The 11690-nt window shown below is 46.0% G+C and overlaps 1 protein-coding gene across 1 annotated transcript in view; it reads left to right on the plus strand.

Annotated features, from left to right (window-relative positions):
- Positions 1 to 916: 916 nt before the first annotated feature.
- pik3r4 (phosphoinositide-3-kinase, regulatory subunit 4) overlaps positions 917 to 11690 on the plus strand; it is a gene marked incomplete at its 5' end in the record, with an annotated part of 13267 nt that continues 2493 nt past the window's right edge. Inside the window, 16 exons of the mRNA XM_080540047.1 lie at positions 917 to 1634; positions 2102 to 2235; positions 2444 to 3068; positions 3272 to 3406; positions 3555 to 3776; positions 4487 to 4660; positions 4960 to 5105; positions 5313 to 5516; positions 5815 to 6016; positions 7749 to 7846; positions 8180 to 8399; positions 8624 to 8789; positions 9370 to 9534; positions 9942 to 10153; positions 11148 to 11279; positions 11622 to 11690. The exon at positions 11622 to 11690 is cut by the window's right edge and continues 6 nt beyond it. Of these exons, the coding sequence (XP_080396173.1) occupies positions 917 to 1634; positions 2102 to 2235; positions 2444 to 3068; positions 3272 to 3406; positions 3555 to 3776; positions 4487 to 4660; positions 4960 to 5105; positions 5313 to 5516; positions 5815 to 6016; positions 7749 to 7846; positions 8180 to 8399; positions 8624 to 8789; positions 9370 to 9534; positions 9942 to 10153; positions 11148 to 11279; positions 11622 to 11690 (3622 nt within the window). The remainder of the gene's footprint in view (positions 1635 to 2101; positions 2236 to 2443; positions 3069 to 3271; positions 3407 to 3554; positions 3777 to 4486; positions 4661 to 4959; positions 5106 to 5312; positions 5517 to 5814; positions 6017 to 7748; positions 7847 to 8179; positions 8400 to 8623; positions 8790 to 9369; positions 9535 to 9941; positions 10154 to 11147; positions 11280 to 11621) is intronic.

Genomic DNA, 11690 nt, shown 5'->3' on the forward strand with positions numbered 1-11690 from the left:
GTTCATAGGTATACATACACATGTGCTCTTATTGTGAAGGATTTGAATGCGGATTCTCGAAACTGACCCGGAACCGATGATCTGTGTTTACTAGCTAGCTAGCTATCTAATGGCTTTACAACATAGCCCCATTATCAGATGTTTTTAAGTAACACATTTGCAGGAAATGTCACTTTTGCACAATTTATTGAGATCATATCGGCTCCAGAGTAATCGGCATACTTGGTATAATTGAATGATGCATAGGCGTGAGTACAGTAACTGGTCAACAATACCCTGAATATTACTGCACTTTCATCATCCTTAACGGTCACGTGGATTTTGTGTGCGACTTAAGTAAGTACTACATCGATCAGCAAAGCCACCGACTAAATTGTGTATTCGTGTGTGTATTATTATTTTCCTTTTCTATACACATGAAACTACCAACTAGTCATAGGCATGATGATATTGCACTGTCATCACCACTGAACGAAGAGTGACAGCCAGGCAATGCATAGAGCTCGCTCCAGTCAGGTGACACACCGTTTCAACATGTTTACATACATCATACAAGCTGCTCCTGCGCCATGAAAGCAACATGTTGTACCTAGCCTATCTATGGGATTTCCCCGTGGCTAGTTAGTCCTTGCTGTCTTCTTACTGCTTGCCTACCATCAGAAAACTTTCCACATGATTTTAGCCTACGTAGTCGATTTTTACTGCTCAGTTGATACAATGTGGTAACTCTATTTAGAACATATAGCCTAATATCTAACGTCACATGACCTTATCAATGGCAGAGCCCATTAGGCAGCCATTCGTAGACAATTGCAGTGAGTGATTGTATGAGTTGAGGATTAACTTGTGAATACTTTTGGTTAGGAATAATAGCAGCACAGACAAATCCAAACCATTGGTCAAGTGCACTGGAGCCATGGGAAATCAGCTGGCAGGGATCGCCCCCTCCCAGATCCTCTCTGTTGACAGCTACTTCTCTGACATCCACGATCACGAATATGACAAGAGCCTGGGCAGCACCCGCTTCTTCAAGGTGGCCCGTGCCAAGCACAGAGAAGGCCTGGTGGTGGTGAAGGTCTTTGCCATCCAGGACCCCTCCCTGCCCCTCACCAGCTATAAACAGGAGCTGGAGGAGCTTAAGATCCGGCTGCACTCCTGCCAGAACTGCCTGCCCTTCCAGAAGGCCTCGCTCACAGAGAAGGCGGCCATCCTCTTCCGGCAGTATGTGCGGGACAACCTGTATGACCGCATCAGCACGCGGCCTTTCCTCAACGGTGTGGAGAAGCGCTGGCTGGCCTTCCAGATCCTCACGGCTGTGGACCAGGCGCACAAGTCAGGCGTGCGTCATGGTGACATCAAGACGGAGAACGTGATGGTGACCAGCTGGAACTGGGTGCTGCTTACAGACTTCGCCAGCTTTAAGCCCACCTACCTACCAGAGGACAACCCATCTGACTTCAACTACTTTTTCGACACATCCCGACGCAGGACGTGCTACATTGCTCCAGAGAGGTTTGTAGATGGGAGCATGTTCACCACAGAGAGCGACCAAAACACTCCTCTGGTGGACCTCACCAGCAATGGCCAGAGGACCAGGGGAGAGCTGAAACAGGCCATGGATATCTTCTCAGCAGGTACCTTTCAAAAATGTGTTCTTATAGAAAGGTATGGGCCAAAGACAGTGTTTCCCTTTGAAGTCTTTCTCAGGCTGGCCTGAAGGTGCCCCAAACATCAAGGGCTATTTTACTGGACACAGATTAAGACTAGTCCTGGACAAAATAACAATATATATTGAAATTCTCCATTGAGAATGCATTTCAGTCTAGGACTAGGCATAATCTGTGTCTGGGAAACCAACCCCAAAGCAGGTGGACATTCTTATCCTCAGAGGGTTAGATGTGAGTTCAAGCATTCATTCTAATAAATCAATAAAAAACCTAGGCGACTTATTAGCGAGTTGTCATACCAAGGCCAATTAAACATGGTTTGGCAATGTATGATTTGTGTGTGGTCAGTTAAGAGGACAGATGTTGTACAACATGTTATCTGGCCAACAGCTGTAATCACATTGTGATGAACCCCATGTCTCTATTTGTTTCAGGTTGTGTGATTGCAGAGCTCTTCTCAGAAGGAGTCCCGCTCTTTGATCTTTCCCAGTTGCTGGCGTATCGCAAAGGGCACTTTCAGCCTGAGCAAGTTCTCATGAAAATTGAGGACCAAAGTATCAGAGAGCTGGTAATAGTCAATGTTTTATTTTCACAATAGAAAATTAAGAATTTACTTGTGATATTCACCATGATACCAAATCCAAACAGTTTTTGAGTGTACAGCCAAAAGAAGAAAACATGCTTCACTGTCTCATTACTTACACAGGGCACTGTATTAGAAATCAAAGTTCTTGAAACCTGGTAACTTGCAATAAACTGTACTGTGCACCTCTCAGGTGGCCCAGATGGTGCAGCGTGAGCCAGAGAAGCGACTGACCGCGGAGGAGTATCTGAAGCAGCAGAGGGGGAACGCTTTCCCTGACATCTTCTACACCTTCCTGCAGCCCTACATGGCCCAGTTCGCCAAAGAGACCTTTCAGTCGGCCGACGAGCGCGTGCTGGTCATCCGCAAGGACTTGGACAACATTCTCCATAACCTCCGTGGTGGAGTGGGAGGCGCCTCCTCTGAGAAGCTGGAGAAAGCGGCCAAGGAATCGGGTTCCAGCACTGTCAGCGCCAGGGAGGAGCAGGGCCTGATGGTGCTGGTGTCGGTCATCACCTCCTGCTTGCAGACGCTGCGTTCCTGCGACTCCAAACTGGCGGCCCTGGAGCTGGTGCTTCACCTGGCCGATAGGCTGAGCGTGGAAATCCTGTTGGACCGCATCACGCCCTACCTGCTGCACTTCTGCAACGACACCGTGCCGCGCGTCCGGGCCCAGGCCGTGCGCACCCTGGCCAAGGTGCTGGCGCTAGTGAAGGAGGTGCCCCGCAATGACATCAACATCTACCCCGAGTACATCCTACCTGGCATCGCCCACCTGGCCCAGGACGACGCCACCATCGTCAGGCTGGCATACGCAGGTGATCTGGGAGAGAATTGACCTTGTCCCCTAGGCTATCGCTGCACAGATAGAGTACGCCTGATAAAGTTATGACTCCATTCGGGTTTAAAGAGGTGCTACGGAATTTTTCTGAAAATGAGAGATTGCTTAGCGTTTTCCATGGTAATCATCCCTCCCTCTCTCTATCTCTCTCTCTCGTTCCCCGCCCCCCCTCTCATGTAGAGAACATAGCCCATCTGGCTGAGACAGCGTTGCGGTTTTTAGAGCTTGTTCAGGAGAATAACCTGAACATGGAGCACGACCTCAACGGAGAGGATGCTGAAGAGACTCTTCACCCCAACGAAAACTACGACTCAGGTAATCTTAAGGACCCCCCTGCTCATAGTCATGGCCTAATGCACTATTTCCTTTAATATTTGGCTGCCAACCAATTGTTCAACTACCCAATGTGTCACTGTGTTGGTCAGCGACAGTAGACCCGTTGATCCGAGTTCTCTTCTCTCAGAACTGCAGGCCCTCCACGAGATGGTGCAGCAGAAGGTGGTGACGCTCCTCAGCGACTCTGAGAACATTGTGAAACAGTCGCTGATGGAGAACGGGATCACCAGACTGTGTGTGTTCTTTGGCCGACAGAAGGCCAACGATGTGCTATTATCACACATGATCACCTTCCTCAACGACAAGAATGACTGGCATCTGCGGGGCGCCTTCTTTGACAGTATCGTGGGTAAGGCTTTCCCCACCGTCAATATCATGTGAAAGCTGCTATCAGATGGTTCTATTCAAATTTGCAACTTCATTTGTATGTGTTTTGTAATATTGGAACATTTGACAGTTAATTGGAAACAAAATAGGCAGGCAATTCTATTTTCATGTTGACAAAAGCACACTACAACATGGAGATCTTTGGATACTGCATCTTGGGTAAGGAGCGTGTCAACCAATGTCTTAGCAGCTCTGAAGATGTTGGCTCCAGCAAACCATGCAATGTCCTTCTGGAACCTTCTGACATTATCGAACACCCCAATGGCCTTATGAAAGCTTCTTCCATCTTTTAACTACCTGTCCAATTCTTTGTAATCTGCAAACGTTGAAGGGTTAGGATGTTAATACACACAAAGTCATGGTAGTTAACACAAACTCGCAACGACACACATGCACACAAATAAAGACCGGTACAGAGGCCATTCATGCAAACAGTACTAAAATACTAGAATCTGCATCAAATAAAGATGCAACCAATTCATCACAGGAAGACATAGTGTGGTTTCTGGTATCATATCTAAGGTGCCTACCACTAGCGTTGTGCCCTTGAGTAAGGCACTTAATCCCTAATTGCTCCAGGGGCGCTGATTATGGCTGACCCTGTGCCTAGAGCAAAAAGTACATTTTGCTGCAATTCACCCTCTTCATCCAACCCCTCTCCCTCCCCTCTAGGCGTGGCGGCCTATGTGGGCTGGCAGAGCTCCTCCATCCTGAAGCCCCTCCTGCAGCAGGGGTTGAGCGACGCTGAGGAGTTTGTCATCTACAAGGCCCTCAACGCCCTCACCTGCATGTGCCAGCTGGGCCTTCTGCAGAAGCCGCACATCTACGAGTTTGTCAGTGACATCGGTACGGGAGAGGGAGGGAGAGGTGGGGGGGATGGAGAGGGAGGGGAGAGAAGTATGAAATAGTGGAGGGGTTAGATAGAACGGGAGAGGAGGGTTGGAAGGTTTTGAAACAGATAGTATAAAGGAGAGAAAGCAAAAGAAAGATGCTTGAATTGTCGTGGCCTCCGCAATATTAGGTGAGATGGAGAGTCATCCAACTCTCAGTTTGGCTATTTGTTTTGGTGTTTGATTGGATTGGTTGTACTATTAGTATGGGGTCTTCTATTATTATTTCTGGTTCTCAACCCTGACCTCCCCTAGCCCCGTTCCTGTGCCACCCCAACCTGTGGATCCGCTACGGGGCTGTTGGCTTCATTACCGTGGTGGCCCAGCACCTCAACATCGCTGACGTCTACTGCAAGCTGATGCCTCACCTGAACCCTTTCATCACCCAGCCTATCATACAGGTAGGACTGGCTTGTCATCGCTGTGTGCTCTATCACACACCTTGCACATTGCTGTACCATTAAATGGGAACCAACACCCAAAGATATACAGTAGTATATCCTAGTTAGTGTTCCTACTACGTAGTATGGATTGTAGTGTTGTATTATGGAAGAACCCATGGATTGTAGTGTTGTGTTATGGTATGACATGTGGTTTGTTTTCCCCAGATCGATAAAGAGATCGTCCTGCTGAGCGTCCTGAAGGAGCCCGTGAGCCGCTCCATCTTTGACTACTCACTACGCTCCAAAGACATAGGCAGCCTCTTTCGCCACCTGCTGCTACGGCAGAGGAAGCGCAACGGCTCAATACCAGAGTGTCCCATTCCTGAGGACCCCGCCATCGCCCAGCTGCTCAAGAAGCTTCTCTCTCAGGTCAGAGGGCAAAATCACTGGCATTTAGGTGAAAAAAGGGCAAATACAGATATATAAATGTATATATATATTAATGTAGAGTTTAATACTCTATCGGCAATGAATGGGGCACTGACTTCTGGATGAGACATTAAACTGAGGTTGTCAAATTATTTCTGGGTAAATGTTAGGGTACATACTTTAATTCTGGGTAAAGTGTAACCTGGGTGTTCCATGTAGGGGACAGTACAGTGAAGTGTAACCCATGTGTTCCATGTAGGGGACAGTACAGTGAAGTGTAACCTGTGTGTGCATGTAGGGGATGACTGAGGCGGAGGAGGACAAGCTGCTGGCTCTGAAGGACTTCATGCTCAAGTCCAACAAGGCCAAGGCCAACATGGGCGACCAGAGCCACCTGGGCGAGGTGGCACAGAGCGGGGTCATCGACCTGGCAACGCTGGGCATCATGGGCCGTCAGGTGGACCTGGTCAAACCCAAGCAGGAGGCCGATGACAAGAGAGGTAGGGTTCAGTGCCACCTCATGGTCACAAAATGTCCTTATTGGTGCTCTATATGCAGAATATTGCGTTGGGGCTATCTGAAATGCACATGTGCAACAGCAGTGTTAATGTTCAGTGTCACTTTGTGTGGTTTGTCTGTATCTGGATCGAATTAAAATCATGGAGTTATGAATGCGATGTGTTCTCATGGTTAAGATCAATGACTTTTCTTTATTTTTGATTTGCAGACTTCATCGCCACAGCATCTGGTATATTGTTGATGTGGTTAAAGTTGTTTAATTAGCATGGTGGTTGTTGAAATAACAAATAATCCCATCCCATTCAAACATAATTTCCCCCAATATATCATATATGTACACCTATGTAGCCTCATTAAATTGAATATACACGTTTAGATATTAAAAGAAGTTACACAATAAGTAAAATGTAATCCATCTGAGTGCAATAATAATGCTACTCTGTTACTAATAGCTGTCAAAATAAATACCATTGTCTTTGTGGGGTCCCTCAGTTGAATAGTTATGTCTGCCACATAACTTGTTTGCTATATATTGACTTTGTATTGCAGCTGGTATGTAACAATCGCATGGGAGTGTCCTAATGGAATGTTGGGCGGCTGGTGACTGATTTAACTACTCACCCAAAATGTCCTGATACCTTAGAGCAGTGTTTCTCAACCCTCTCCTCGGGGCGCCCCAGCCGCTCCACATATTTGATCTGTTCCACCACCAGCTCACCTGATTCAACTAATCAAGTACAAACCATAATTGCTTTGTACTTGATTAGTTGAATCAGGTGAGCTGGTGGTGGAACAGATCAAATAATGTGGTGCGGCTGGGGCACCCCGAGGAGAGGGTTGAGAAACACTGCCTTAGAGTCCTGAAGTTTGGTTGTCTTAAAAGTTCTCTGGATTAAGGTGCACTTAAAAAAGTTGAATTTCAGAATTCTTAGGAAATCAATCATGCTATCAACCTATGACTATCGCTGGAGCTTTGTTAGCTGTAGGGGTCCTAAAGACACCTACATTGGCCACCTCCAACTCATCTTAGCAAGTGAGGTCCAATCTATCTAGCTGTCTAAATCGAAATATTTAGCTGTCAGGATTTGACAAGATTGTTTCTCTTGAACATTAATGGCAATCCAAATCGGTTAAGGAGACAGGTGAATGATTTCATATGAAACCCTGACATGAAAATATTAGAATTTCATTGAATTCACCCAACATGCAACTTTGTAGAGCACTACTAAAGGCTTTGCTCCTTTGAAGCCGCAGTCTGCAGTTGCTAATGGAACAGTGGAAAACTGGAAAAATTATATTGGTGGGTCAGCCAATTTGCAACTTTGGATCACTGATTTAAAGCCTGTCCTTTAAGGCCTAGTATGTTCTTGAGGTTAGAAGTGGTAGTCCTTCATTCATGGCATATTCCTCGGAATTCTTCCTAGGAATCCACATATTTGCCTCTAAACAAATGTTTGTAGATTATTACCTGTTTATGTTCTTTGTTTGTTGATTCTGAATAATGAATGTGGTGGGGGGGGAGTGGGGCCTAGTGGATACTAGTGTGCCTTTGAGTAAGGAACTTAGCCCTATATTACTCCAGGGAGACTGTCCCTGTAATCTCTAATTGTAAGTCGCTTTGGATAAAAGTGTCTGCTAAATGATAGACAGATACCAGATAACCTATTTCATTGGTCAAAACAGAAATTAAATTGTCATTTGTTCTCCTCTCAGCACGGAAACACACAAAGCAGGACTCCAACATGAACGAAGAGTGGAAAAGCATGTTTGGCTCTCAGGAGCCAGCGACCACGGTGCCGCAGCCATCAATGGTAGGTAACGACATCTTTCAAATGGTTGGGGAGGGTGGGGGCTTTTCCTGCAGCAGTCACTAGGGATGTGAGAACACAGTTAGATGGAAAGCTAGCAAATGTTTCCGCAGATGACTGGTGCTATCTTCGCAAAAAAAAAAAAAAAAAAAAAGGATTCAGTTACTAATAGTAGTCACCTACCCTGGTCCCGGAGGGTTTGTTGATGAATATACAGATGGTTCACCTTAGTGATTGATCAGTTGATTTATCGATTAAACTTGGGATTATTTTAAAATGGGTGTCTCACTCAGTTGTGTGCTATATATCACCTCTCCCCCCTCCATCTCCCCTCAGGTGGCTGAAGGGATGGGCCAGACCAGGAAGACCACAGTGCCCACTACCATCCCCGTGGCGCAGTCTCTGGGCGGAGCCTCCACCTACCAGCGCCGCCTCAACACCTGCAAGGCGGAGCTTCAACAGCTGGTGCAGCAGAAGAGGGAGCAGTGCAGCGCCGAGCGCATGGCCAAGCAGATGATGGAGAGTGCAGAGTGGGAGAGCAGGCCACCGCCGCCGGGTAAAGTAGTGCCATTGACGCAAGAAAGGTTGAAATTAACTTGTGGGAAATAACTTTTTTTTCTTCTCAAATTTAAAATCCCCTTCCTTTTTAAAAAAAATGTGTGATCTAAGTTAAAATCCAGTCGAAGCATAGCAACAATCCCTAGATGTACTTTGACTTAAGTCAGGGCTTCTCAACACTACTTAGTTTGAGACGATGTATTTCTCTGTTTATTTCTTCAGGGTGGCACCCTAAGGGTCTCCTAGTGGCCCATCTCCACGAGCACAAGTCTGCCGTTAACAGAATCCGTGTCTCAGATGAGCACTCTATTTTTGCCACGGGCTCCAATGATGGTACTGTCAAGGTCTGGGACAGCCAGAAGATGGAGGGCAAAACCACCACCACCAGGTACTGTAGTGTGAACAGGAACACATGGTGGGTGGGGAGGCTGGTGGAGATCCTATAACTGCTGTATTGAGTGTTAACTGATATATTGAATGGGCTCTTCAACATTTAAAGTTTTGTAATATGAAAAAACATATTAACATAACATAACATATTGTGCTAAAAAACCTTTTTCTTTTTTTTATTCTCAATTTGCGCGACTTCACGGTTGCTGACTTTCACCAGCCACTGTCACATATATGAGTCTTCAAGACTATAACTTAGAAATGCCTCATCATAATGCAAAACATAAGGGTCAAAAACAAGAATGTAAACAAACAAACAATGTATAGTCCAATATATTTATCTAATGCTGTCTATGAATTTTAGATGATATTGCTTTTTTTCCAACCCCTTTCCTCAGCTGCATACAAAAACAAACTTGTGGCGGGTCACACACACACACACACACACACACACACACACACACACACACACACACACACACACACACTGTTTTGCTAGAATAAAATACGTTTTTGTGGCTTTAGGGTTCAGCATAACAGACTGAAATCAAACATGCTTTCATTCTCTTTGATTCCAGATCAGTCCTGACGTATTCTCGCATCGGGGGACATGTGAAGACCCTAACATTTTGTCAAGGCTCACATTACCTGGCTGTGGCCTCAGACAATGGATCCATCCAGCTCCTGGCCATCGAGGCTAACAAGCCGCCAAAGTCACCCAAAGTTAACCCATTTCAGACCAGGTACGCATCGATGCTGCCATTATGGTTTTATCAAAACATAACTTTTGGGGCTGGTTTCACAGACAAGGCTTACGCCTTGCATCTTCAACAGAGGTTTTACATTGAAAGTGTGATTTAGTCCAGGACGAGGCTTAAGTCTTATGAAACCAGCCCTTAATGTTCTATTCAGTCAACACAAACTTAAATACGCGTTTGTGAATAGCACACTTTACAGGTGTTAAGTCACACAGTCACTGTGTGTGACAAGGGGTTTGATTTCATGGTGCAGTTGCATGTAGCTGTACTACATGTCTCTATTAGTTAGCCAAAGTAGGACATGAATATCTGTTGTTATACCCACACACACACACACAAACACACGCACGCACGCACGCACCCTCACCCCGACACACACACACACCTTTCAGGCTCCTTGATCAGAAGGACGATGGCTGTGTGGTGGACGTCCACCATTTTAACTCGGGCGCCCAGTCGGTGTTGGCGTACGCCACGGTGAACGGCTCTCTGGTGGGCTGGGACCTCCGCTCCAACTCCAACGCCTGGACCCTCCGCCACGACCTCCGGCTGGGCCTCATCACCTCCTTCACCGTGGACATGCACCAGTGCTGGCTCTGCCTAGGTCAGTGTTGGTGTGTGTGTGCGTGCGTGCGTGTTTTTGCCGTTGGAAGGGACCAGCGCTGGTGTTATGGGTGTTGTCATGTAGACGGATTTTGGTGGCGTCAGCCTATTTAGAATTAAATGGCGGACATCCGGAAGAAATGCATCCTCCGCACCCTCTCCATTTGTCAATGTTCCATTTTAATGTCCACATGCATTGTTAACGAGATATAGTGAGTAATCAGCTTAGATGTTAGCCTGAGCATAAACTCCTCGCAAGCCGATTTATCTTAACTTGAGGGCATGATAAAATAACATTTGGGGTATTCTTAATGAATCTAGGATCCGATATGATTCAGTCATTATTGACCATGAACTATCTTTTGGAGTCCGATAACATAATGTTAACTGGTAATGTGACCACTTGTGTTGAATTTGCTTCATCATGTTCATAGCATTTACTTTTTTGACATTTAGCAGACGCCTTTATCCAAAGTGACTTACATCTATCCATCAATCATAAGAAAAACAAATCTAAGCTAGTGCCAGGGGCCATTGGTAGTCACAAAGCTTTGTCACAAAGGCCATTGGTAGTCACAAGTTTGTTTGTTTTTTATTATCATTCTTTTAAATGTATTTACAGTAGAGAACAGTACAGGGGGTAGTGGGGATGAAGGGATCTTTAGGAGGGACAGTCAAGATGTAGCCTGAAGAGATGAGTCTTCAGTCTGCGGTGGAAACTAGGTAGTGATTCTGCAATCCTGACAGCAGTGGGAAGCTCATTCCGTCAGCGGGGCACCAGGACAGTGAAAAGCTGTGATCGAGTAAAGCGATTGTTGCATCCACGTAGAGGCGGCGGTGCCAGGCGGCCAACCGAGGTGGAAATATGGAGTGATCTGGCAGGGGTTTGGCGGCTCACCATTGAATCCTGTTTTTAATCACGCTCTATGGCCTTACGGTGTTTTTTACTCTGTATATATGGGGTTTCTGATGTTCCCATGCTCTTATACACACAGGTACAAGCAACGGCACTATGGCCTGCTGGGACATGCGGTTCCAACTCCCCATCTCAAACCACTCCCATCCTGCCCGAGCACGAATCAGAAGGCTGCTCATGCACCCGCTTTACCAATCATCTGTCATTGCAGGTAATTCAAGAGGTCTTCATATATACAGTGGATATACATATTTCGTCTTCTTTTTGTTCTATTGGTGTCTGTCAACATGAGGACCAAAGAGGTGTCTAAGAAAGTCAGGGAAGCCATTATGAGGCTGAAATAAGCTGTATATACTTGATCTCAAACACAGGATTTGAGTCATCCAGCGTTATGTTTAGATTTTACACTGTTAATGTTTGACAATGTATTTATACTTTTTTTTATATAGATAAGCAACAGAACTAACAGTTAGAACATATGCCTTCATGATGAGTTTCCAGTTGGTTCCCTCTCTGAGGGGATCAGTCATGTTGATATGTGTTTGTTCTGTAGCGGTCCAGGGCAACAACGAGGTGTCCATGTGGGACATGGAGACTGGGGACCGCAAGTTTACCCTATGGG

This window comes from Nansenia antarctica, assembly GCF_963989245.1.
Source record: "Nansenia antarctica genome assembly, chromosome: 10".
Classification (NCBI taxonomy): Eukaryota; Metazoa; Chordata; class Actinopteri; order Argentiniformes; family Microstomatidae; genus Nansenia; species Nansenia antarctica.